At 43.5% G+C, this 27,886-nt stretch overlaps 1 protein-coding gene across 2 annotated transcripts in view; it reads left to right on the forward strand.

The window, feature by feature from the left end:
• The window catches only part of LOC135211251 (dihydrolipoyllysine-residue acetyltransferase component of pyruvate dehydrogenase complex-like), a 99,993-nt gene that overhangs the window by 33,312 nt on the left and 38,795 nt on the right, over positions 1-27,886 (forward strand). For both annotated transcript variants that reach the window (XM_064244543.1, XM_064244544.1), the window contains exons 2-3: positions 693-868; positions 20,483-20,619. In XM_064244543.1, coding sequence (XP_064100613.1) covers positions 693-868; positions 20,483-20,619 — 313 coding nt within the window. The remainder of the gene's footprint in view (positions 1-692; positions 869-20,482; positions 20,620-27,886) is intronic.

Below are 27,886 nucleotides of genomic sequence, written 5' to 3' on the forward strand. Positions count from 1 at the left end.
TACAGCCAGATCTTTGTCACAGCCAAGTTTGGAGGGTCTTTGACATAGATAGCTATAAATTTCTCTTTGTTATTAGGAAGGTATATAATTGATCAAAGTTTTGTAAGGTGCAAAAGATTAATTATAAATTGTTTTTGTTTAGAATTTTTGGGCAGAGTATAAAAATTGTTTATTTTGGTTAACTTCAGCCCTTCATTTTGACATTTAAATTTTTTATTTAGCTTTTTAGATTATGTATGCTGTGGTTAACTGAATAGGACTACCTTGAAGATAAAAATAAGTATCCTAGCATATAAACTAACTTTACACAGACTAATCAAGTACCCTCTCTCAGCTAATAAGTGTTCTTCAGAGAATCATAAAAATGTTTTCATATTCTTATGTTGTAAGGTAGAGTGGTTAGTATGAAGAGCACTAAACCATTTATCACTGGAAAGTTGTGCATGGAGGAAAATATAGATACTTGTTTATACTGTACTTATCTGTTACTGGTCATACTACATATACAGTATTTTTTAGTCAATACTGTATAATTTGCTGAAAGTATGGACATTTCTGTGTTCAACTATGACTTGCCATTTTAACTTTGTATTTTGAATATTTTGCTTTTATTGATGTAATGCAACAATGTAGTTTTAAATTGGTACCAAGACATGAATTGCTTTTTTATGGGAAGTTTCTATTATTTCTAGGGGAGGAAGATTTTTGGAATCCCATGTAGCTTGCACACCAAAGCCAACTGCCATTGTGAGCCCTTTGGTACGCAATTATGCCTCAGGTGATTACCCAGATCATGTCAAGGTCAAGTTACCTGCCTTGTCACCAACCATGGAAATGGGAACACTTGTGTCATGGGAAAAGAAAGAAGGTAAGGTTCCTGAGGGCTTTTTATATGATTTGTGAGTTTTTTTTTTATCTTAAGGTTCAAGGTTACCATGTTTTATTTATAAAAGTAGCCTTTCAATGAAGCTTCTGTTGATATTATTGTTGGTACTTATGCTATCCTCATTAGCTGATGATAAGATTTTTATAACTTTTTAGAGGGTCTGTAATTGATGGTTTCATACAATCAACTTACCTGTCAGATATATACATAGCTAATACTCCGTCGTCCCCGACAGAAATTCAAATTTCGCGCCACTCGCTACAGGTAGGTCAGGTGATCTAGCCGGCCTGCCCTGGGCGGCAGGACTAGGAACCATTCCCGTTTTCTATCATATTTTCTCTGTCGCCGGTGGTATCAACATTGTTGTTACTACCTCCTGACTTAGATTCTTATTTCAACCTTTTGATCATCGTTTCTCGGCTTTTTGGTGACGTATCTGGATCGTGGTTTTTGGCATTCGCTACTGTGGACTGAATTTGGACTTGCTTTTTTATTTTTCTCAGTATGTCTGACTCAAATGTGAGTGTGAGAATGTGTGTGAATGTAGGCTGCAGGGTGAGGATACCGAAGGCTTCGGTTGATCCTCACACTGTATGTCGTAAATGTAGGGGGTTTGAATGTTCTTCTACTAATACCTGTCATGAATGTGAGGGGTTAAATGCAGAAGAATGGAAGACTAACTTCTTATTTGAGGAAGTTAGAGAGGGATAGAGTTAGACGTTTGAAGAGTGTGAGTACAAGGCCTATTGAGCCTTTTATTGACCCTATATCTAACCTTGATGATTTTGATTCTCCCTCTGTGTCGAATTCACAAGCTTTACTTTCAGAATCGGCCTCTGAAATCGCCGATCTGAAGGCTACTATCCATAAGATGAAGTCCAAAATGGCGGTCTTACAAGGTAAGGATAGTGAAAGTGAAGTGTTCAGTGAAGTGAGTGCTCCCAGTGTTGTGGAGGGGGCGTTTGATCGTCCCTGCAACGCTCCCAGGCCTAGACCGCTTCCAAGCTCACATGCCCAGAGGAGAAGGAAAGTCGAAAGCCTTAAGGAGGTCGTGGGGAATCCCCAACGGTCAGACGTCCCTTCAGCAGGCTCTGTTTCGCTTCAGGCTGCTCAGAGCCGCTTTAGAAAAAGCGTCCTGCGAGAGTGTTTCTCTTCCTCTCCCTCTCCTTCACCTAAACGAGGGTGGAAGGATTCAGACCTTTCCAGGCTACTGAAAAGGCATTTGAGAGAACCTGATTTGAATTCAAGCCCGGAGCACTTCTCAGATGAAGCTCCCTCTTCTATCAAAAAGGCGAAGGTTGTGTCAACGTCTCCCTACATGGACGTAGCGGATCGCTTGCCTTCGAATTCTCCTTCTCCTCCCATTGAAGATGACGTGGGAGAAGCTTCAAGGAAAATTCTTCTTGCTGTACAAGAACAGCTAGCCTCATTGGTGGGAGTTTTAGCGAGAGATCCTCCTCGTAAGAAGGACGTTTCTCTTCCGATCAAAAAGTCTCGTCCTCTCTCTCCTGCCAAACGCGAGGCGTCTTTCAGACATGAAGCTTCGTCTTCCAAACATGCTGAAGAAGTTATGCTGTCTAGATCGAGATCAAGAGACCCATATTTCAGAGACATGATGCCAGGTAGACATGAGGTGTCTTCCAGGCGCGAGGCGTCATACAGAGCGTCATCTAAGCGCGAGGCGCCAGCCAAGGTTTTGGCGCCAGCCAGGACGCCAGTTGAGTGCGAGACGTCTTCCAGGCACGAGGCGTCATCCAGACGTCAGGAGTCAGCCAAGCACGAGGCGTCAGCCAGGACGCTCGGCGTACGAGAGGCGTCATCCAAGCGCGAGGTGTCATCCTTTTATGAGGAGAATCCTAGGCGTTTGGCGCCAGCCAAGAGGGAAGCTTCTCACAAAGCTCAAACTTTGAAGAGGCGTGATTATCATTCCCTCAGTCCCTCTCCTATCAGGAGTTTGTCTCCCCCAGAGGAAAGACGTCCTGATTTGTCTACGGAGTCTCCTCTAGACCCCGAGTTGGAGGAAAACTCAGAAGACGAGAATCGTGGAAGAGAAGGACTGTCAAGCTACAAAGTCTTGACAGCCCTGCTTCTTGAAGAATACGGAGACGCTTTATCCCCTGCCACTCCTCCTTCTCCGCGCTCTCTGTTCTCGAGCGCAAAGGCGAAGAAGTCTTCATCTTTTCTAAGAATGAAACCCACCATTTCTATGAAGAGGGCTCTTCAGTCTTTGAATTCGTTGATGGATTCGAAGAAGGAGCTGGTCAGGACGGTCTTCTGCATGCCCCCAGCGAGACTCGCTGGTAAACGGGGTTTTTATGCATTCAACTTACCTGTCAGATATATACTTAGTTATAGACTCCGTCGTCCCTGATAGAAATTCGAATTTCGCGGCACACGCTACAGGTAGGTCAGGTAATCTACTGCCCCGCCGCTGGGTGGCGGGAATAGGAACCATTCCTGTTTTCTAAGACAGATTTTCTCTATCGGCCGGAATGTAAACATACGTTTGCAGTTCCTCCTGATTTGGATTTTCGTGTTTCATCGCCATCGATCTTCTGGGCCTATCTTTTGCAGGGAAGTACTGGGTCTTTGGTTTGGCATACGTTTATTAACTGTTTTAACGAATTTGGCTTCGAAAATTTCGAAGAATACATTACGTGTAACTACCGAAGTTTTCTGTAGACACTTACATAGTTTGCAAGAAGGGAAATATTAATATTTATTCATTAATGGGTAATAAAAGTTAAAATTGATTGAGGCTAACTTCCTTATCGAGGAAGTCAGAAAAACATAGAACTAGTTACGCTTCCTTTAGAAGTTTTATAGCTCTCGTACTAACGAGCAGTTAGAGCATTAAAAGTACTAGTAGTGTTGTATCCTCATCACTTCTTACTTTACAGAACTACAAATTCATATTGCAATTTGAAGATAAAGGAATATAGCTCCAAAAGTGAGCTATTAGAAGGTAAGAAGTGAATTAGTGTTTCCCCATTGCAATGGAGGGTGCGTCTGATCGGCTTCATCTCGCTCCCAGGCCTAGACCTCTTCCAAGCTCACAGGCCCAGAGGAGAAGGAATGTCGAAAGCCTTACGGAGGTTATGGAGAATCCCCACCGATCAGGCGTCCCCTCGGCAGTGTCTGTAGAACGTCCCAGACTGCTAGGGATAGCCATTGGAAAGGCATCCTAAACAGTGTTTCCCCCTTTTGGTTAAACCTCCTTACCCTCGGCGGATGAGGAGAAGGTAGATTCATCAACGAAGATTCTTATGAAGATAATCTCGTTTATGTTATGAATAAAGAAAGAGGAAAATTGGATGGTTATAGTATCATTACTAAAGCATAGCTTCATCTAGGCACCAGGTGCAAGTCAAGTGCAAGGTGCCTGCCTAGACGTCTTCCATGATGAAAGATCCTTCCAAAAGCGCATGAAGGAATGCCTTGGGGAAGGCACATAGCCAAAGGCCATACCACGTTGAATACCGCTTCTCTTCCGATAAACGAAGTTCAGTAACGTGGGGTCTGGTCAGTACGTGGATAGGTGCCACAGGATAGAGCGGTGACGTCACAGTCTCTCAATGATAGAATTCCTTCGCCTTTACAGTAAGTGAGGTCTAAGGAACAATAACCTATGAAAGGGATTAATCTCCTTCTGATCTTCTCGAATTGGAAGAAGTTTAGAAGACGAGGCTCCAATGAGGAAATACTTTCGAATTATAAAATTCTTACAGGATCCAGGATTTCCAGCTTCTTTGTGTTGGAAGATGGAAATTAAACAGGGTATCCTCTTGAAATTTGTCACGGGATCAGTTTTTCCTGACGGGGGCGCGAAATGTCGCACAGGCGGCTGTCGCCCGTGTCAGGATGTGTCTGAATCTGTGGGAAGTTTCTCTGGAAGAGAACCCAAGAACATACTTCTCGTGAAAGAGACTCTAGTGGTCGCATAAGCGACTTCGTCTCTATCACATTGGTTTGATTTGGTGAGAAGTTTTTTTGTAGGATCAGCCTTCACCTGCCAGGTACTCAAGATGTCGCACAGGCGAACGTAACCCTTGTCAGGATGAAGCTGGTTCTACTTTAAACCCTTTACCTTATGAAGAGAGGCGCTCTCCTCAGGTAACTCACTCTTTTCCCAACATTATGGGACAAGAGATGGAAGATATCAGACTAGGAAGTCAATGAGGGTGCAGGTCTTTCAGCTTACAAGACCTTAGCAACCCTTTTATTGCAAGAATTCGGAGAGTCTCTTGAGTTCTGCCATCCCTCCTTCTCCTAGTTCGTTACTTTTAAGAGGATTATAAGTCATCCTCTTCTGTATATATGCAGCAAACCGATTTTCAGAATGAGAACTTTGCAATTGTTTGGAATTGGACAAGACTTGTATGAGCTCGCATTATTTGATTAGAGGCTTTTTCAAGTAATAGAAGCATAGTTACAGCATTATGTCCATGGATAGGAAGCTTGAATGATTCTCTTCGATCCTTATTTCTCATTAGGATCTCCTTCGTCTAGTACCAATTCGTTTTTATTGACGAAAAGAACGAAGTTAGGAGATTTTACATTCTCTCTCGGCCTCGGCGAGGAAAGAATGTAGTAGAGAATTCACCTTAAGACTACGGTATGATCAAGTCATATACATATACCGAAGTTGACTCTATGGTTGACAACTGAATTCCTAGTATCCTTACAAAAGTTTTCCTAGTTTAATTCTGTTTACCGCAGTGTAAGAGAATTATAGAGGATTCTTTATGGCAGAAGTTATCTCAGGCTTTCGGGAAGCATATGTAGAAAGCATAATCGTATTAAAGAACGAAGATTGCTCAGGATAAGTTCGATAAGTCTGTTGGGAATCATTTTCTTCGTGGCAGAAGTTGTTTCCCTGATCTCAGGCTTTCGAGAAGCATGTTTAGAAAGCATAATCGTATTAAAGAACGAAGATTGCTCAGGATAAGTTCGATAAGTATTTTGGGAATCATTCTCTTCGTGACAGAAATTGTTTCCCTGAATGGACTATATATTGTCCATAAAAGTTTTTCCTACTGAGAACGGAATAAACATAGAAAGGCTCAATGCGCCAGAAGAGCCAGAAGCGCCAGCCTGGCGCAAATGCGCCAGAAGAGCCAGTCTGACGCAATGCACCAGAAGCGCCAGCCTGGCGCAAATGCGCCAGAAGAGCCAGCCTGGCGCAATGCGCCAGAAGCGCCACCCTGGCGCAATGAGCCAGAAGCGCCAGCCTGGCGCAATTGGCGCTAGAAGCTCCATCCAAGATAATTTCTCGTTTTAGCGAGTTATTAACCTTAAAGTTCACTAGCCTCTTTGACAGAGGCGTAGTAACGGCAAGTTTCGTTCCTGATTTCGTTCCCCTTCTAATCGAAAATGGGTTCGATCCCAAGGAACTATGAAATTATTTATTTTAAGCATTTAGGCCAATGCCACAGCTCTCTCATATCACAAAGAGAATCAAGAATCTTTTTTTCGCCCGGGTTCGCGTTGACAAAATCAGACACGGAACGTAACGATTCTTAAGAGATTCACTGCAATATGTTGCACGTCCGTGAGAAACTTCTCGATAGGCGATAATAATTGTTAAATTATGTCTAGCATCTATTGGAGAGAGTTGTAAAAAACCTGAGAGAAGTCTTCTTCATAATCGCTTCGCAAGGTGGAAGACGACCAGGCTTCCTATAGATTACTTCATTATTCTTGACCCAAGAGATGTAGCAATTTACGCCATCTTTAGTTTAAAGAAAGGGGAATAAACTTTAGTCTTTTTCCCCTAAATATAAATTCTTAACACATGTTAAGATAAAGGGCGTCAAAGGAAGAAAGGATGATACTTTATGCTTCATTTTTGGCCTTAGATATATTGAATTCACAGAGATCATAACGTTCTTCTCACAGCATGTTTCGTAAGAAATTTCCCAGAGATTCTGGAGGGTTTCTATAGAATCCAGTATATAGACTTGTTAAAACCTCTCCATTCTGAGTCGGTCTGCGTGCAGACTGACCAGAAGTAGACATGGTAAGAGGATTTTTTCAAGGTAAAAGGCAAGGTCATGGTAAAGACATAGACTTGCTGCAGATCTTGCTGGTGGGAATAGGGAAGCTGTCCTCTTCCTATACCTCTGTGAACCACATACGGGGTGTTTTCTTCCCTTTCAGAGGGAAGAATCACCTTTTTCTATATCTTTTATCAACAACGCAGTATAAGGTTATATTCTGTCTCTGCAAGGAGAATTAGATATAGCAGAGAATTAAGATCTTCGGGATCTTATACGATACCTCTATACGATAAGAGTAGGATATCATGCACTGAGTATGGGATTCTTTTTGTTTGGAGTCCTCAGATTCCGTGTTATGACAAGATGGAACTGCTCCTCATAAAACTTCTTTCAGAAATTTTATGAGGGAATTCCTCGTTTCTCTCGGTCCTATACGACCAAGAAGAAAAGGGAATTTTTTGTGCATTGGAATCTCGCATCAGATTCTATGGGAACTCGGCAATGGGTTCTTGCCAGCATAATATGTCTGGCAAAAGAACTAAAACCCTCTGTTCCTCACTCAACGCTCCAGATAGAGTTTCGTTGTTCAGACAGGGTCCTTACGTTTTCATTTACAGAAGAAGAAATGGTTGAAACGTTTGCCTACAGAGTTTTTGGAATGTGATGAGGGCTCAAAATGCTGCCCAGTTAGTATTAAGAGGGATATATATAAAGAGCTAAGAAATCAGGGGTCCGCCCAATTTCTACTCTGAGTCTCCTTCGACTTCCAGGCTCCTTCCCTTCCTTCGGGCAAGGATAGGGAAGATTCTACAACGAGAAACCTCATTAACATGTAAGAAGAGATCTCGGTAGCAACAGAAGTAATCACGAAGGATCCTTTTCGGAATAAGACTCTTATCTCTCGTACTGTTTGATTTCATATCATTTATGGATGTAGTTGACTACTTCTCCTCCCCTTGCCGGAGAGGCCGAGAGCTCAAAGTGGAAGAAGGTCTTCCACCCTTCTCAAAGTCTCCTGATAAACTATTGTGGTTGTTTAGGACTTTCGGACAATGTAGCGCCAACTAGGCGCTAAATGCCATAACAGGTGTAAAAAACGCCAGAGGCAGACAGTCACAAGAATCACTGTCATTGTCTGGTGAGGAGAAAGAGTGGGCCTCCAACCTGGCTTAGATTTGCTAGAGGCGAACAAATCGGACAGATAAGAGAGTTTGATGGGGACATCAACAGACATCTTCGAGAGACTAACAAGCTCGAAGCTCTAGCAAGTGGGGAGGAACCGGCCAGGCTCCAGAGGCGAGGCTCCAGGCAGGCGCAAGGCGCCAACCAAAAGCGAGGAGCCAGCCAGGCGTGAGGCACCAGACAAGCGCAAGGCGCCAGCCAGGCGCGAGGCGCCAGCCAGGCGCGAGGAGCCAACCAGGCAAGCGCGAGGCGCCAGCCAGGCTCTAGGCTTCATCCAGAAGAGATCCATTTCTAAGAAAGCCCTGGTCTTCTTTGAAACTATGTGATCACTAAAACACTTCATGAGTATCTTGATGATTCCTTCAAACAGCTGAGAATTAAAAGCGAATGAAGTGCAAGCTTTTATGAATTCTTGTTCTTTCCATAACAATATGTCATTAAGTACATATTAGCTGTCATTTACCGGAGATGCAACTCTGGGTTGACCTCCAATTATACGAAGGATGTCAAGTTGACCTACGAGAGATACGTCTCTCTGGGTTATACGTGTCTACAGATACGTTGCTGGGATAGGGAGCCGACACTGATCCTTAACTAGTGAGTTAAATCTTAATTTAACGGGAATTTTTTATTATTTGGGTTGTTTGAAAGGAGTTTGGGGATAACTCTTTTTCAAGTTAAGCACGAACCCTCGTGTGAGGATCAGGTGATCGGGATCGGTGTTGTGCTCCTTAATTATGCCACTAGGCATAGGTGTTTTGTCATGTAAGTGGATAGGACCCCTTTGACAAATAACCATTAGATTCTGTCAAGTAAGTGGATAAGACCCCATTGACAGATCTACAAGAACAACTCTTAGCCATAGGTCCACATCCCTCGCTGAGGCTCTTGAGACGAAGCAGACACCTAGCAATAGCTAGGAGGTCAACCCTTTGTCTAAACACATAGGAACCAAGGTTTTATTTATTTATTACCTACAACGTATGTTGTTTCCTGTCTATTCAGTAAATTAGCTGTCTCTTACCCTCCGCCAAAGGTGCCAATCAGCTAAGTATATATCTGACAGTAAGTTGAATGCATAAAAATGTTATTGTCATGATACAATAAAGTTTTATGCATACTTACCTGGCAGATATATACGATTAATGGCCCACCCAGCCTCCCCTCAGGAGACAGGTGGAAGAGAAAATCTGTCTTAGAAAACGGGAATGGTTCCTATTCCCGCCCCCCAGCGGCGGGGCGGTAGATTACCTGACCTACCTGTAGCGTGTGCCGCGAAATTCGAATTTCTATCGGGGACGACGGAGTCTATAGCTAAGTATATATCTGCCAGGTAAGTATGCATAAAACTTTATTGTATCATGACAATAACATATTTGGTATCAGACGGGAGAGAATATGGGCCTTTCTCTTCCGTCTTCGGCTGAAGCGGACTTTTCGACTTTAGTCGATGCGTCAAGAAGACAAGGATTGAACTCTGCCCGTGTGACTTGGGGCATTTCAGAACTGGATCATCTCCTCAAGGGACTCTTCCATGTATTGGAAGTTTTCAACTTCCAATACATTGGTCCCTTGGGGTGATGTCCAAGAAGGCCCATGATTCAGAAGGACTCGATCCAGAAGTTCTCCTGTGTATTCTGTCGTGTATCGACAAGGCGGTACAAGATGGCTCTTTAGAGACTCCTTCTTTATTTGTTTGGAGCGGGAACTTTCCTTAGAAGAGGAAACAGTCTTCAGTGCTTTTCTGACTAAAGCGGTCTCCCACTCTCAAAGAGCAGCACTGTTGTACTCTCCCTTATCGGACTTTTTGTTTCCTTCTCAGTTAGTGAAAGACATTTCCCGATCATTAACACTGAGAAGGCGACTCAAGACCTTCTTACCCAGTCATCAAGGAAGAAGAGACCTGCGACTGCGGTGGAAAAGAAAGGACCGAGTACGTCGGTTCAGCCCTTTCGAGGAGGCCCTACCTCCAGAGCACCCTCAAGAAGGAAGGCTCCTGAGAAGAGAGGTAGGTCTGCCTTCCGTCCCTTTAAAAAGGGTAAATGATGCTTCTCTCCTCCAAACACCAGTAGGTGCCAGGCTCTTAGAATTTGCGGAAGCCTGGGCACGTATAGGCACGGACGTCTCATCTTTGTCCATGATAAGGAAAGGATACCTTATTCCTTTCCACGACAGTCCTCCCCTGACGTCAACTCCGTGGGAACTGTCAGCCAAATACAGGGATCCTGTACTGAGGGATACTCTTCGACTAATGGTGGATCAGATGTGGGACAAGAGAGCGATAGAACTAGTACTGGATCAAAACTCCCTGGGGTTTTACAATCGCCTTTTTCTGGTTGCAAAGGCCTCGGGGGGCTGGAGACCAGTACTGGACGTCAGCTCTCTGAACAAATTTGTTCAGAAGGAGAAGTTCTCCATGGAGACTTCGGCCTCAGTTTTTTCAGCTTTACGCTAAGGAGATTGGATGGTATCTCTGGATCTCCAGGACGCCTATTTCCACATACCGATTCACCCTTCGTCGAAGAAGTACCTCCGTTTTATGGCGGAGGGAAGGATATTTCAGTTCAGGGCCTTGTGTTTCGGCCTGTCCACAGCTCCTCAGGTCTTCACAAGCCTGATGAAGAATGTGTCAAGGTTTCTTCACCTAAAAGGGGTGAATATCTCTCTGTATCTGGACGACTGGCTCATCAGGGCCAGATCAGAGAGACAGTGTTTGGAGGACCTTATTCTGACCATGAACTTGATCAAGTCGTTGGGATTACTCGTGAACCTCGAGAAGTCGCAGCTGACCCCCAGACAGAACTTAGTCTATCTGGGGATTCAGATGGATTCTCGGGGTTTTCGAGTATTTCCTTCGCAAGAGAGACTCGCGAGAGGCTTGGAGAAAGTCTCTCTCTTCTTAAGGAAAGAACGGACGTCGGCGAGGGAATGGTTAAGCCTTCTGGGGACCCTTTCCTCGCTCGAACAGTTCTTTCCTCTAGGAAGACTTCATATTCGTCCACTTCAATTCTTTCTCAAGAGGTCTTGGAGTTGGAAGACAGGAAATCTAGCAGACGCCTTTCCCATTCCAGTGGAGATGAAGCTGCACTTGTAATGGTGGTTGCCCCCATTGAAAGAGAACAAGGGAATTTCATTTGCCGTGCATCTGGCTCTAAAGAGACTAGAACCTTTGGTATTGAACCAAGTTGTTCAAGTAAATATGGACAATACCACAGCGTTGGCCTACATTCGGAAACAAGGAGGGACCCACTCCTTGTTCCTTTACGAACTGGCAAGAGACCTACTGCTTTGGACTTCTCAGAGGAATATCTCCCTGCTTACGAGATTTATTCAGGGAGTGAGAAACGTAAGGGAGGACAGGCTCAGCAGGAGGAACCAGGTCCTTCACACAGAGTGGACCCTCCACTCAGAAGTGTGTCAGAGTCTCTGGTCTCTTTGGGGGACTCCCCATGTGGATCTCTTCGCCACATTCCTTTCCAAAAGACTGGAGGTATTTTGTTCGGTGGTAGAAGATCCCAGAGCTCTAATGGTAGACGCCTTCCTACTAGACTGGTCTCACGTAGACGTCTACGCTTTTCCTCCGTTCAAGATCCTGGGACTAGTTCTGAAGAAATTTGTAGCTTCAGAAGGAACACGGATGACCCTGATAGCACCCTTTTGGCCAGCACAAGACTGGTTCACAGAGGTGGTGGAGTGGACAGTAGATTTTCCCAGATCCCTCCCAAGAAGGACGGATCTTCTCAAACAACCACACTTCCAGAGGTATCATCAAAACCTCCCCACTCTCGCTCTGACTGCCTTTCGACTATCGAAAGACTTGTCAGAGCGAGAGGGTTTTCTCGCAAAGTTGCAAACGCGATTGCGAGAGCCCACAGAGCTTCCACTAGACGAGTATATCAGTCTAAGTGGGAAGTTTTTAGAAGGTGGTGTAAGTCTAAGAAGTTGTCCTCCTCCACTACCTCTGTGACAGAAATCGCTGATTTCTTATTATTCTTGAGGGAAGATTCGCATCTATCGGTACCCACAATAAAGGGTTACAGAAGTATGCTTTCGGCAGTCTTCAGGAATAGAGGACTAGATCTAACAGGGAATAAGGATCTCCATGATCTCATAAGATCCTTTGAGACTACGAAGTCGTGGGGGCCAGCTCCTCCTAGCTGGAACCTTGATGTAGTTTTACAATTCCTTTCCTCTGATAAGTTCGAACCACCTCATCTGACATCTTTTCGAGACCTGACTAGAAAATGTTTGTTCCTATTAGCTTTAGCCACAGCAAAAAGAGTTAGTGAACTGCATGCTCTAGAGGATAAAGTAGGATTTAAAGGGGACTCGGCCATCTGCCCGTTTAAAGCTTTATTTTGTTCATGAAACTTACCTGACAGATATATATATAGCTGTATTCTCCGAAGTCCGACAGAATTTCAAAATTCGCGGCACACGCAGTGGGCGGCCAGGTGGTAGTACCCATTCCCGCCGCTGGGAGGCGGATATCAGGAACTATTCCCATTTTCTATTCATATTTTTTCTGTCGCCGGTCGGTAAACAACTGTTTACAGACCTCCGCCTAGGATTTTGAAACTTCATTAGCCGCTTAAGTATCCTAATTATTCTTTCGATTATTGACTTGGATTTGTGGCTAGGCATACGCTATCGTAAATTTTTCATTGCATTTGATGTCTGAAGCTAGTTAGCCTAGTTTCAGACTTTGTTGTCTGCTTGGGGTAAGGTGAAGCTACCGGAACTTTCGGTAGACACTCGCTTAGTATATATGGCGTTTACATGTTTTCTTTGCATAAGTTCAATGTAATTAGTGTAATGTGTGACTGATTACGGAAGAAGTAGGATTCATGTACGCATTTTAGAGCGTGTTAGAATCAGGAGTTTTCCTCCACAGTAAACAGAAGTTAGAAATAATGAACCTTCTAACCTCCTGTAGATTTTATTTTGCCTAACCCTGTGGTATGGCTTACGGGCCTAGAAGAAGTGTCTGCTCTTAGAGGATTACATCAAGTAATCTTAGACTAAAGTGCTCGCTCTCCAATCAGTGTTGTGAAGTGTAGTGCCCCTTGTGTTGTGGAGGGGGCGTCAGATCGGCCCCATAATGCCTCTAGGCCTGGACCTCTGTCGGACTCCCAGGACTCAGGGAGAGGGCATGTCGAAAGCCGCAAGAGGGTTACGGGGCTCCCCACCGATCTGGCGTCCCTTCGGCAGAACCTGTTGACGCTTCCAGGCTGCTAAAGATCGTGCACGTGCACGAATCTTGAAGGATTGCTTCTCGTCCTCCGAGGCGTCCTCCCCGCGCAAGGGTTGGAGCTCTCGGAAGGACTCGCGCCCCTCTAAGAAAGCTTTAGAGAAGAGACGCTTCACGTCCTCTCTCTCGTTAGGAGGGAACGTCAGATCGGCCCCATAACGCCTCTAGGCCTAGACCTCTGTCGGACTCCCAGAAAACCAGGGAGAGGGCATGTCAAAAGCCGAAGGAGGGTTACGGGTTTTTCATGCTGATCTGGCTTCCTTTCGGCAGGTCCTGTTGTCGCTTCCCAGGCTGCCGAAGATCGAGCACGTGCACGAATCTTGAAGGATTGTTTCTCGTCCTCCGAGGCGTCCTCCCCACACAGGGGTTGGGGCTCTCGGAAGGACTCGCGCCCCCTAAAGAAGCTTTAGAGAAGAGGACGCTTCACGTCCTCTCTCTCGTCACGAGAGGATGAAGAGTAAAGAGACCACATTTACCCTTTTCGAAGAATGCACTGGCTCTTTTCCTAAGGGACATATTAAGGAGGCTCATTCATCTTGCCAGAAGAGTGATTTGAGCCTCCTGCGAGTGAACGCTCATTTATACATCATGTATACATTATTAAGGAGGCTCATTCATCTTGCCAGAAGAGTGATTTGAGCCTCCTGCGAGTGAACGCTCATGAAGTTAGAGCTGTTTCAACCTCGCTAGCATTCCAAAAGAATTTGGTAATCAAGGACATTCTAGATTCCACCTTTTGGAGGAGCAACTCAGTATTCGTCTCCTCTCCTCATGGCGCTCCGTTTACGTTATGTAACGTTCGCTTTACTTCGAAAAAGCAAGCTGATAAGTTTGACGTCCGGCAAGCTGCTTTGCACAGTCAAACAACTTATGTCTCTGGTTCGGCATAAGAAGGGCAATTTGGACGTGAGGTAGCTTTTTGGAAGGTGCTCGACGTCCTATAAGTAGAGACATTCTCCAGGACGCTCGGCAAGCACCTTGCGAGGGTGTCTTTCGGACGCTCGGCGTTCCTTTGCTGAGTGCGTTTCTGGAGATGTTCTTTTGCATTACTAAGACGCAAGTTGTCGCACAGGCGGCCACTGTCTTTGTAAGAAGGTATGAAGGTCTTTAAGGCCCGTCTTGAAGACGAAAAAAGCCATACGTCTTCCTTTAGTGTTCACACACTTCAGGAGCAGCGTGCGGCTCTCCATGGAGACTCGCATGAGGACGTCCCTTGAAAATATTCAACGTCATACGCAAAACGCGGTTCGTCATAACATTGAGATGTTGGCAAGGTCGCTTGCCAGGACGCCTCTTGGCGGGCCTTGCATGCATCAGGGCGCTCAACGAGTTCCTCTTTGAAACGTCGTTCAGAAGACTTGGTGTTCTCTGCTCAGACACGCTCTTAGCTACGCAAGATGTTTTTTGAGGACGCTTTCCAGGAGGACGCTTTTGTGCACATTCGCCAGGACGCTTCGGTGGAAGCTCGGCAGGACGCTTTGCGAGAGAAAAGACTTGTAGAAGGCGTTTTATTTGCTGTTCAGGACGTTTCTTAGGACGCTTGACGCTTATAAACGCTCGTCAAGAGGAGGTTTTTCAGGACTCTCCACAGGACATTCCTTTACAGAAATTTTTAAAAGGATTCGGAAGTTAGCGGAGAGACATACCCGAATTTTTTTCTTCTTCGATCCCTCTTTCCTCTTCATCGATTTCTCTGAGAATCGGGAAGGTTATATACTCGGATTACCTGGGTGACTTTCGGTCATGTTAAAGGGTTTTTTTTCCCCTATTAGCAAAAAGTGCTAATAGTTTTGTCAAGTAAGGGAGCGTTTTCCCCATTGTCAAGATACTAAACGTTTTGTCATTTAAGTGGGGGACCCCTCATAAATGGGGTAGTTCTCATTGACATAGATTTTAACGTTTTTATCGTTTAAGCGGATAAACTCATTAACAAAATTCGAAGAGTCTCATTCATTTTCAGAGGCTCATCCGAGGGAGTAAGAAAAAGACTTGTAGACTAGATCCAGGAAGTCTTATGTCCAATATCATAAGAACATTGAACGGTCCTTTTCGATCCTCGGTTCTCTCTTGATGATCTCTATTCGAATATTACTCCCTTTTCTTGGCAAAGAGTCTTGGCAAAGAGTCAAGGAGTTCTTTTAAAAAGTCTCATTCATTAGAACGTGGACAGTCGTTTTCCTTTCTTTCTCTCTTCCTCGTCGAGGAAAAGATGTAGTAGAGAATTTCGATGTTCAAATTACTACAATACTTAACGTAGTTTATCTTTGCGTCATTTTGCTAACGCATGGGTCAAGTCATATACGGCATATCGTATTTACCTCTGCGGATAGAAGCGAAAGAACTGTTGTTCTTTAATGTATTTATTTACACTCCCTTCAACCTTCCAAGAGTTTTCGAGTAAGAAAACTATTCAGGTATTGTTACGACAACACCACTCAGATTCTGTATTTAGCGGAATTTTGTTTCGTTTTAAATATGCTGCTTGAGTAGTTTCCTTTTGCTCGATAATTTCATACCTATCCCTTGTAAAAGGAGTAGCTGGCAACTCAGGGCAGATAGTGCGAGACGATGAACAAGGCTGCTGTTACTGATGATGTGATCTACGCAGTACCGGCTAGCTCGGTGTCATGCGCGGTTGGTTGCGTGTTCTCTGGCTTGCCCTACAAATCATGATTTTAGCCTCGGGTTGAGGAAATTTCTAGTAATCATGAATGAACATGCCTTCCGTTTACTTAGAAAATTTCAACAAGATATCTCTTATACTTGTTCGGTGCGGGTTTACCTCACGGTAACAGAATTCTGTACGAATCTACCGCGGCATAGCATATAATAATGCTCTCCTGCTTATGCAAAGCGCAGCCTTATTTAGGGAAGGAAGCAGGCTGAGTGAGGGAATGGATGAGTTTGCTGGGGACCATTTCCTCGCTGGAGAAGCTTGTTTTCCCTGAATAAACAGCAATTCAGACCTCTACAATTTTTCCTCACGAAGAAATTGGAATAACATCAAAGATCTTGTAATAATTTCTAATTTTCTCTCAACGGCTTGAGGATCACCTCGGGTGATAGCGAGAGGGTGCCAGACATCCGAACAGAGGAACAGATGTTCTGGCACATTGTCTGAAAGAATTGGAAGCCAAATTGGTCGGCTCTCCAGTTCCTCGAAGGGTGAGTTTGGATCGAGTGGCCCAAATCATCTCGGATAATTTCTCAGCTCTCTCATAGCTCAAGAAGAGAGAATTGGTTATGGGCTTGGGCACGGAGCGTAACGATCCTCAAGAGGTTCGTTAAACTAGTGCACGTCCGTGCGGGTCTTCTCGATCGAAGGCAACAACTACTGACGTCTGAGTAATCCTCACTTAGAAGTATGTCGAAAGTGAGGAGAGACTGAGGGCGTCCTTTCGTTAAATTTTTTCGTAATATTGAAGACGAAGGAGCTTCCTCTTAAGTTGTTCCCTTATTCATGATCCTAGAGGATTAGCTTTAGTCGCCACATGTTGGCCTCTAAGAGGTTGGATTCACAGAGGTCAGGTAATTCAGAGAATTGTCCAAAGACCCTTCGGAACCGAGAGAATCGGTGTAATCTAACATCGTCACTTAGTGAAGTATCTAATATCTCTCCTCTCTGAGTCTGAAGGCGTTCAGACTATCGAGAAGCGATAAGATCTTCAAGATTAATGGCAGTCTCTTGGCCAAGGCAAAGCAGTGCTGCCTATTTTCAGTGTTCAATCGGAGCGGGGCCGTTTCTGGAGATAGTGAGGGAAATGACTGTTCCTCCACCTCGACCTCTGTGAATTTCTTTATGGTTCTATCTTTCCGTATGAAGTATGAGATGAGATAGAAGTCCTATCTATTGTAGAATATGCAAATATGTTGTTGACGGCCTCTAGGCTCAGAGATTCGGTTCTGTCAAACAACAAAGCTTCACGATCTTTGAGGTCTGGGGAGATCTTGAAATTCTCTGGATCGCAGGTTCCGGCATGGAACTTAGACGTAGTCTGAGTTTCTGATGCCAAAAGCATTTCGAACCTATCCTTTCTGCGAACTTAATACACGTGACCAGAAAGGCTAACATTCTAACCGCTCTAGCCACGGCAAAGAGGGTTAGTGAGCTTTTAGCCATCATCAGAGGTGTTAGCTTTAAAGGACATAATGCGGTCTGTCCTCTAAGCCTTCCGTTCTTGATAAGAACGAAAACCTGTCTAACCCTTGACCCGAAGGCTTGGAGACCAAGGGTATGGCACAAATTATTGGGCAAGGGCATTAGAGAGTCCTGTGCCCTGTCGGGTCTCTCAAGTTTTTATCTGATAAAACTATAGAAAAGTCGAGGTCAACGGACAATCTGCGGTGTTTCCGTAAAAGACCAGACTGGTTCATGTCCAAGAACACCCTGGCATTATAGTCAAGGGATTCTTTTAAGAAGTCTCATTCATTATGTTTGCATAAAGATTTGAGATTTTTTCTTAATATGAATGCTCAAGAGGTGAGGGCGCGGCCTCGGAAGCATTTCAACAGGGCATGACACTCGGTAACATCCTGAGTGCCACGCTTTAGCGAAGCAACTCCGTGTTCACTTCACACTCCGCGATGATGAAGACGACATTTGAGATCTGTAAGTCGCTAGGACCATACATATCCGTAGATATATTATTGGGGGCAGCAAGCAACACGAATCCTATCCTATAGAAAAGGGATAGGTGTGCTTTTAAACTTGAAGGGTTGGTCGCTTGAGGCGCGTTCCTTTTCTTTAGCCTAGAAGTTATGGAACTAACTTTGATAGGTTAGGTCAGGTGGTGGTTTTTAGCTTCGTTGCCCTCAGAAGTATGGTCATATGGTCTAGTCACATTGTGGTCACGCCCCCTTGACAGATCATCTAGAGCGCACCAGCATTACAGGTCTCTACCGTCGCTGGCAACTCTAGTAACGCAGGAGCAGACTTTGTGACAGTAATCACGAAGTCGGCTATGCTAACAGGTGAGGAACCAAGATGTATATCATCGACTTAATTTAGTTTCCCAAATCCTATTCTGTCTCTTCCCACCATCCGAAGGTGGGATTCAGCTATATATATCTGTCAGGTAAGTTTCATGAACAAAATGTTATTGTTATAATACAATTAAGTTTGTTCATACTTACCTGGCAGATATATATAATTAAAGTGCCCACCCACCTCCCTCAGGAGACAGTGGCACTGATAAAATATGAATAGAAAATGGGAATAGTTCCTGATATCCGCCTCCAGCGGCGTGGGAATGGGTACTACCACCTGGCCCGCTGCGTGTGCCGCGAATTTTGAAATTCTGTCGGACTTCGGAGAATACAGCTATATATATATCTGCCAGGTAAGTATGAACAAACTTAATTGTATTATAACAATAACATTTTTGGCTAAAAACGAGAATCCCTCGAATCCCTGGCCTAGAACCTTCGAGGTTAAAGGTTTATCGAGTCTCGTCGGGAGAGAAGCAGAAAGATCTCTCTGTCCTGTAAGAACTCTGAAATTCTATCTTCAGAGAAAACAACAGATGGGGGGCTCGACACAGGTCTTGGTGTGCGGTAAAAGACCCCACAGACTGATGTCCAAGAATGCTCTAGCGTTCTTTGTAGAGTGTCATTACAGATGCGCATAAGATCTGTCCTGACGACGCTTTTCAACTTCTAAAAGTGAAAGCTCATGAAGTAAGAGCAGTAGCGACATCTCTCTCGTTTCATAAAAATATGTCGCTAAAGAACATCTTGGAAGCGACATTTTGGAGATGCAACTCAGTATTTGCATCTCACTACTTGAGAGATGTTCTTGTGACCTATGAGAATTGTTTTTCTATAGGTCCTTTCGTGTCAGCGGATACGATACTGGGTACAGGAGCTAACACCAATCTTTTAATTTATACTACAGTCTATTAGATATGTTCTAGACTTTCTGCTGACAAAGTGCAGATGTCGCACTGGCGGCCAGTCACTATTGTTCAGTAAGGAACTCTTGTGATATCTTTTTAGATTAGTATCATTTTTTTTTTGGAAATTATGTGTGTGTGCGTAATGTGTTTTTGAGTTATGGTTGTTGTGAAGAGTTTGGGGATAACTTGGAACAATTTTTAATACTAACACGGTGGTTAGGATCAGGTGGTCGGGATTGGTTGTGTGCTCCTTCATAAGGTGTATTGTCATATAAGTGGATTAGCACCCATTGACAAAGTCCTTTCAGGCTCTGCCGAGTAAGCGGATAAGACCCCATCGGCAGACCCACAAGAACTCTTGGCCATAGATCATATATCTCGCTAAAGTTTCTTGAGGTGATGCAGACTACTGGGCAACACCCACGAAGTCTACCACCTATCAGGTAGGAACCAAGGTTTATTTATACCTACAACATAAGTTGTTTACCTGTCTATTCCATAAGTAGCTGTCTTACCCTCCACCAAAGGGTGCCAATCAGCTATGTATATATCTGACAGGTAAGTTGATTGTATGAAAATGATATTGTTATGATACAATAAAGTTTCATACATACTTACCTGGCAGATATATACGATTAATGGCCCACCCAGCCTCCCCGCAGGAGACAGGTGGAAGAGAGAAAATATGATAGAAAACGGGAATGGTTCCTAGTCCTGCCGCCCAGGGCAGGCCGGTAGATCACCTGACCTACCTTTAGCGAGTGGCGTGAAATTTGAATTTCTGTCGGGGACGACGGAGTCTTAGCTATGTATATATCTGCCAGGTAAGTATGTATGAAACTTTATTGTATCATAACAATATCATTTTTCATCTGTACTTACTTGAAAACTATTTTATTGTTTTTATAATTTAAAAAATGTCTTTTCCAGACAGGTCAGATTTATTCAGTGCAGTAGTATGCCAGAGGTTAATATCATTACATATTCTTGACAGGCGAGTCTCCAGCCTTTCATTGGTCTCAAAAGTATCTCACAGCCTTGAGTCTGGACACAATTTGTAATAGCTTGTTCGTATTTACAAAAGGATTTAGTGCTAGTGGTGGTTAATTTAACCAGTTTACTTTTAGTATTTATTTACTTTTATACTCTTACATGTTATTCCATTTATTTCATTCATATTCAGATAATTAAAATACAAAAGTTATTTTCTTGTATTATCATCAAGTTTTTAAATCCTGAAACTGAAAAGCACTTAATGGCTCCTTTGCAGGTGATGTTTTGAATGAGGGTGACCTTTTGGCTGAAATTGAAACTGACAAGGCTACCATGGGTATGGAAACACCAGAGGAAGGATATCTCGCTAAAATCTTGATTTCTGCAGGTACCAAAGACATCCCCCTAGGAAAGGTATGTTTGCCCTTAGAATGTACAAACCTCTTATTTGAATCCTGCTATGCTGCCTGGAACATTGCAGTGTTGGCAGAGTATAGTCATCTTCTTCCTAGCTTAAACCCATTTTTATATGGGGTCGCCATTACGAATGAGTCGTCTCCATCGATTTCTGTCTTGTGCCTCGTTCTCATTTATACCTTTCAATTCCATATCTTCCCTTACACAATCACGCCATCTCTTTCTTGGTCTTCCCTTCTTCCTTCTACCCTGCACTTCCTTTCCATCGTATGTCTTCCAACATGACGTTCCTCCTTCGTAACAGTGTCCATACCATCGAAGCCTTCCTTCCTGTATTTTCTTCGATATTTCAGCTACCTTTGTTGATCCTCTTATATACTCATTTCTAATCCTATCTTCCCTTGTTACTCCCGACATCCATCTCAACATTCTCATTTCTGCTACATCCATCTTCTTCTCCTCTGTTTTCCTCATACTGCCCGTTTTCTGTTCCATATAACATTGCTGGGTCTGACCACCGTCCTATGGAACTTTCCTTTCAATTTCAGAGGGACCTTCTTGTCACAGAGTACCCCTGATGCAGACCTCCAATTATTCCATCCTGCCTGAATTCGGTGTCTCACCTCTTGGTCCATGCTTCCACTATCCTCCAATACGGACCCTAAGTACTTGAACTTCTGTACTTTCTTTATTTCTTCCCCACCCCCCCATCTTATGCTACTTCCACCGTCCTCAGTATACTAGAACACATATATTCGTTTTTTGATCTGCTTATTCTCATTCCTCTCTCCTCAAGTGCTGCTCTCACCTCTCCAACCTCCCCTCCAACTCCTCCTTCCCCTCTGAAACAACAACACAATGTCATCCGCGTATAATATGCACCATGGCACTGCTTCTCTAACATCCCTGGTCATTACATCCATCACGATGTTGAAGATGAATGGGCTAAGTGCTGCCCCTGGTGTAATCCAACTCCTATCTCAAATCCATCCGTCTCACCAACACTACTCCTCACTCTAGTATACACATTCCTGTACACTCCTGAATAATTCTGACATACTGTTCCGGCACCATTCTTACTCCCTCAAAACATCTCATATTCTTGCCTTGGCACTCTGTCATAGGCCTTTTCAAGGTCTATGAATACCAGATGCAGGTCTCGTTGTTTTTCTCTGAATTTCTCCATTAGCTGCCTTATGCAAAATATTCCATCCGTTGTCCTGCTTCCCTTCATAAATCCTAACTGTTCCTTCCCTATTCTAACTTCCTCTCTCAGCCTGCTATCTATGATTCTTTCCAAAATCTTCACGTGTGACATTAGTTTTTATACCTCTATAATTACTGCATTCCTGGACATCACCTTTACCTTTAAATATAGGTATCAATATGCTTTCCCGCCATTTCTTCTGGTATCTTTTCCTGTTCGAATATTTTTACCAATCAGATCATACAAGATGTCTACCCCTTCCTCTCCTAAGGCTTTCCAAACTTCGACTGGGATTAAGTCAGGTCCTGTTGCCTTCCCATTTCTCATTCTTTTTAAGGCTCGTATCACTTCATCCCTAGATATCCCCATTACCATTCCCATGTTTACTTGTCCACCTCTCTTACAAGTCTTTCATTTTCTTCATTAGCAGTTGTTCGAAATACTCTTTCCATCTTTTCAGGATGTCTTCTTCCTTTTTTACGACAGTACCATTCCTATCTTTCATTTGCTTAATATGGGTGATGTCCTTTGTTCTTTTATTTCTTACTTTTGACAGTTTGAGCATCTTACTCAACCCTTCCTTGGTTTCCAGTTCATTATAAACCTCTTCATATGTCCTTGCCTTAGCTTGAGCTACCACCCTTTTTACTTCTTTGTTTCTTTCTCTTAATCTTTCTCTGTCCTCCTGCAGCTGTGACTCTTCAAATCTCTTCTTTGCCTCCCTTTTACCTTTCACCACTTCCCCCACCTCTTCTTCCCACCACCAGCTCTCCTTTTCCTCCCATACTATTCCAGATGTTTTCCCCTAGTATCTCCTTTCCATGTCTTCTAATCACTGATGCATTGATGCCTTACCACCATTCTCCCACATCTTCAATTCCCAGATCAACCTCTACCCAGCACTCTTCTCTGGAACTCTCTCTTCTTATCATTATCCCTCCCTAACCAATTTATACCACTTGATTTTCTTTACCCCATTCGTTTTCGTTTTCTTTTCTCTTTTCATCTTTAAATCCATACAAAGGAGCCTATGTTGGGGGGCCACGTGGTCACCTGGATAACTTTACAATTCCTAACTTCCACCAGCCTTGATCTATTGTAAAGGAGGTAATCATTTGTGTGCATCTACCGCCACTCCTGTATGTTATCAAGTTGCTGCCTCTTCGTTTTTGAAGAATGTGTTCACTATTGCCATATCAAAGGACACGGCAAAGTCTACTATTACTCTCTCTTCTGGGTTTCTCTCCCCAATCCCATGTCCTCCATGCACACGTTCAATTACATCCTTTTTATTTCCGACATGTCCATTAAAGTCTGCCCCACTACAGTCCTCTCCTGCTCTTCCAGTTCTTGCTTACCTCACTCATTTCGTTCCAAAAACGGCTCTTTTCTTCCTCTGTGCAGCCCACTTGTGGAGCAATAAGCGCTAATGATGTTCATTGTTTCCCCTCCATAACATATCTTCACTCTCATAATGCGGTCATTCTTTCTACACTTCCGTCACTGCATTCTTCATTCCCCCGACAACACTACTCCACGCCATTCCTACCCTGCTCATTTCGCTTTACCACTATAAGATTAACTTGTAGCCATCCCCCAGTTCTTTAGCTTTATTACCCTTCCATCGAGTTTCCTGCACACACAAATATCCACTCTCTTTATCCTCATTAACTCTGCCAACCTCTCTTCCTCTTCCTGTCATAGACCCAATATTGAGCTGGCCTATTCTGATCACATTTAGAGCTCGCTTCTTTAGCTGCACCCGCTCATGATGCAGTAGCCCTCGCCTTGTCACAGAGTTAGGGCGATGTGTCTGTGCGTCGTTTACGGAGTACGCCCTAGCCCTATACTCATCAATATCACGACTCATTCCATTGGTTTTGGCGTGGGTTTTTACAGTCGGATGCCCTTCCTGACACCAACCCTCCCTATTTATCCGGGCTTGGGACCGGCACCCATTGAGGCTGGCAGAGTATAGTCATCAACTGAAGAATGAAGACTAATATAATCTTTTTTAATTATGCAACTTACCCATTAATTACATAGCTATAGTTTCTGTTATTCACAGCAGTATAGATTAAAATTTGCTTTAGTGGCACTGATAAGTGTGTAGGTGACACCAGTCTCGCCCCCTAGTTAGAAGGTTAGGAACAACACAGCTGATTACCTCATTGCATTTCTGTGACGCCTAGTGTAAACATCTTGTGTCGGCAACAGTTGTTCTTTTTCACTGGTTATTTACCGGATTTCGGTATACAAGCCGAAATTGGAATAGCTTCAGCCGAAAGCTTCAGGATGAGATTTTTCCTTGTTTTGTGGGTGTATTACTGAAGTAGTACATCATTAGTTTGCATTTACAGCAAAATTGCAATTAATTGGTCAACTACTCTTTGAGAAGTGTCAGACTATAATATGTAAACATTGGTTTGTCGGGCTGATGTTTATGCTTGTTACCGACTAGATATTGTTCGATAATACGTTTCAGTAGCGGTCTTTTATAATGAGTAAAGCAACAAAGTAAAATGTTGCTGAGTTGATAAGAGTAATGATGTAAACATTGCATTAGCTAACTTCCTGATAGAGTAGCATAGTAATGTAAACATTGCATTCATTACCAGAAAGATCTTGGTGCTGAATTTTAATTCCACAAAGTATTTTGCAGAATTAGTAATTATTGTCGTTCTTATATAAAGTTCTGATATAAAGTAGACCCCCGTATTTGTGTTCTCCGGATTCATGGACTCACGCATTTGCAGATTTCTCTCGGGAACATTTCCCCCCATTATTTGCAAAAAATTTGCCTATTCGGGGTACTTTTCTATGAAAAATATCCAGAAATTCCTTTTTTTTTTTTTTTTTTTTTTTTTTTTTTTTTTTTTTTTTTTTTTTTTTTTTCTCTTCTTTTTTTTTTTTTTTTTTTTTTTTTTTACAATTTTATCATAAAATGTACTTTTGTGATAAAACTATTAAAAAACCAAGTATAAAAAGGTTTAGTGGGTTTTTCTTCAGTTTTAAAATAGGTTGTTTGCAGCGTTTTTATAGGGTTCCAACTATTCGCAGATTCTAACTATTCCCGGGGGGGGGGACCACTGCAAGTTTTTTCACCTGTTTCGCTTAATAGTTTGTATTGCAACAAAATTACAATAAATTTAAAACTTATCAATCTTTCCTTTACAGAATTGTTATAAGTGAAAGGGTATAATGTAGTGGGAGAGAATTAATCATGACGGGCTTTCGGAAGACGATCTATTGAGATCCTAGTAAAAGCAAGAATAGAATAATTATTGATTACAGGAAGCAACTTTCATTGTAAACATACAAGAGCCCACTACAGAGAGAACATCCCTATAGAGGGCTGTACTTAAGAATGGTTAAGGGAGCAAAGTAATGTTGCTTTAGTGTGCCTGCTGAACTTGAATCAAAACAGCTTTTATGCAGTTAGACTGATGAAATAGTATGCTTGCTGTTAAACTATTAGCTTATCGGGCACCGAATTATTCTGGCTGAACCTGTCTATTCATATGTTTGACCTAAGATTATGTCTTGCATTTATCTTATAGTTACCTGAAGCATCCAGTGGCACCAAGTTTCCATTAGCGCCCGAGCGTCCATTGGCGTCCAAGCACCTTGTAGCAAACAGTGGTGGCCGAGCGCTCATTATTGTAAGCTACATAGGTGTTCAAGTGGTTTTATTAGTGTAACTTGCCCAGTAATTATATAGCTGTAGTTTCTTCAGCTATGTAATTGCTGGGTAGGTAGTACTAATAAACTATTTTATTATAAAAATATAATTTTTCCTGTGATACATGGACACCCAGTAAGATAACACACTATTCCAATTTTTAGTGTTTTTTCTCTCCTACTAGCCCTTTAATTTTACCACTTGCTCTTTCACTTGGCTCCCTTGCTTTTTTCCTGTACCATTGCCAGTTGTGTTGGGGTTAGCAATGTTAACCCTGTGATAGTGAAGTGTTGCGCAGTGGAGGAGGTGCTGTTTGTCCCCTGATCCTCCTAGGCAAAGGTCCCTGTCAAACTCCCCAGAACCTGCGAGGAAGCATACTGGTAGCCCAAGGGAGGTCAGTGGGGTCTGCCCACGAGCTGCTGCCCCCTCAGGCAACAGATCACCATTGGAAAGGCGTATCTAAGGAAGTGTGTCTTTCCTCTAGTACATCTAGTTCTGGGGAGTCTTCTCCCATTAGCGACACAGCTTCATCGAGGGCCCGAACGTCCATTAACGCCTGGGCATCCATCAGCTCCTGAGCGCAATGGGCGCTCAGTCATCGTATAGCGCCTGAGTGTCCATTGGCGCTCGAGCCTCCATTAGTGCCTAAACATCCATTAGCACTTGAGCATCCATTAGTGCCCGAGTATCCATTGGTGCCTGAGCCTCCATCGGCGCTCGAGCCTACAAGAGCGGCTGAGTGCCCAGGGGCGCAACTGGATTAGTATGAAGTTCGTCAACCATCGCCAGCGATTACATCTTTGTAGTAAATTCTTCAGATTCTCTCTCGCCAAGGCTTCATGAAACATGCTGCCTCCTTTTATCCAACCGCAAACAGCATTGTCCCCATTTTCTTTGGCAGAAGAGGAAGAAGGAGGTAATGTGATGAAGGAAGTTAACCTTTGGCTCCCGGAAAAGAGGGAACGGAGAAAAAACTTTAGTTTCCCACCGTCACATCTTTCGACTAACAAATAATGTTTTTGGCATCAGAATTAGAGCATCTTATTGAGATTATCTTCCATGTGTTTGTAGTAGTGGGCTTCCTCGATTGGACTGTTGGAGCTTTGAGCTGCAAAATCAAGGAATGTTCGGTGCTGGATGAGGATTTTTATGGACCTTTGATGAGAAACTTCATACCTGGATAAAGTTATCGGAGATGGTTCCCTGGAATTGGCTTCTCCCTTAACATTGGGCATTTTGAAGAGGAGAGAACTCTGGCGATCTTTCACCACCAAGGAGTGTCTCAGACACACAGGTCCACCCTTCTTTACTCTCCTCTGGATAGTAAACACCTTTATCCTGAGGAGACAGTGATTCAAGTATCTTCTGACCTTCAGATGAAGTCAACCTCAGCCGGACCTTCTCTCTTTCTCATTCAACCAAGCGCTCTTGTTATCACTCCTAGCTCACACCCTTCTCCTTCCACACCTACTCAGTCCTTTCATGGCAAGAGAAGCTCTAGGTCATTCCCTAGATCGGGGAAAGAGTACGTCTCAATCCTCGAACTATTAGGTAATCCTCCTCCAAAATCCCCGCTAAGAAGTGAAGGGGTAGTCCTCTGTGCACCTGCAGGAGCAAGGTTCTGCCGGTTCGGATGAACTGGGAAGCAAGAGGAGCAGAACCTTGAATTGTAAAGTTTTGAGAGAAGGCTACAGCATTCCTTTTGAGAGCGTTCCACCCTTATTCAGCTCTAAGGTAGTTTTAGCCTACTCGGAAAATTCGTCACTCTTGCAGAAGGACATAGAGTTAGTAGTGGTCCACTAATTCCACGAGTTTTACAGCTTACTATTAGTAAGTTCCCAAGGCCTCAGGGGGCTTGAGGCCTGTGTTAGATGTAGGCACTTAGAATGGATTTGTCCGAAGGACAAAATTCAAAATGGAAACGAATCGGATGGTTTTGTTATCCATTCATAAAGAGGATTGGATGGTGTCCATCGATATGGACGATATATATTTCCATATCCCAATTCACCAAGACTAAAGAAGTTTCTTCGTTTTGTCTTCAGAGAGTACCAGTTCAGAGCTCTGTGCTTCGGGCTTTTGACAGCCTCACAAGTGCTTACTCGCATCTTAGCCCCATTGCGAATGGCTGCAACTAGTCAGGATAAAAGTCTCTCTTTACCTGAATGATTGGCTTCTTCAGTTACTTTCAGAGAAGTACACAAAGCATGTGCAGAAAATTCCATCATTGGCAGGAGTTGGGACTTCTGATAAATTTTAGGAAGTTACAGTTAGTCTCCTGTCAGGATTGTCTATTTGGGGATGAGAACAGACTCAGTGGCTTTTTGGGGTTTTCCATCCCTACAAAGAGTGGAGTCATGCCTTCTGTAGGTGGA

This window comes from Macrobrachium nipponense, chromosome 4 (assembly GCF_015104395.2).
Source record: "Macrobrachium nipponense isolate FS-2020 chromosome 4, ASM1510439v2, whole genome shotgun sequence".
Classification (NCBI taxonomy): domain Eukaryota; kingdom Metazoa; phylum Arthropoda; class Malacostraca; order Decapoda; family Palaemonidae; genus Macrobrachium; species Macrobrachium nipponense.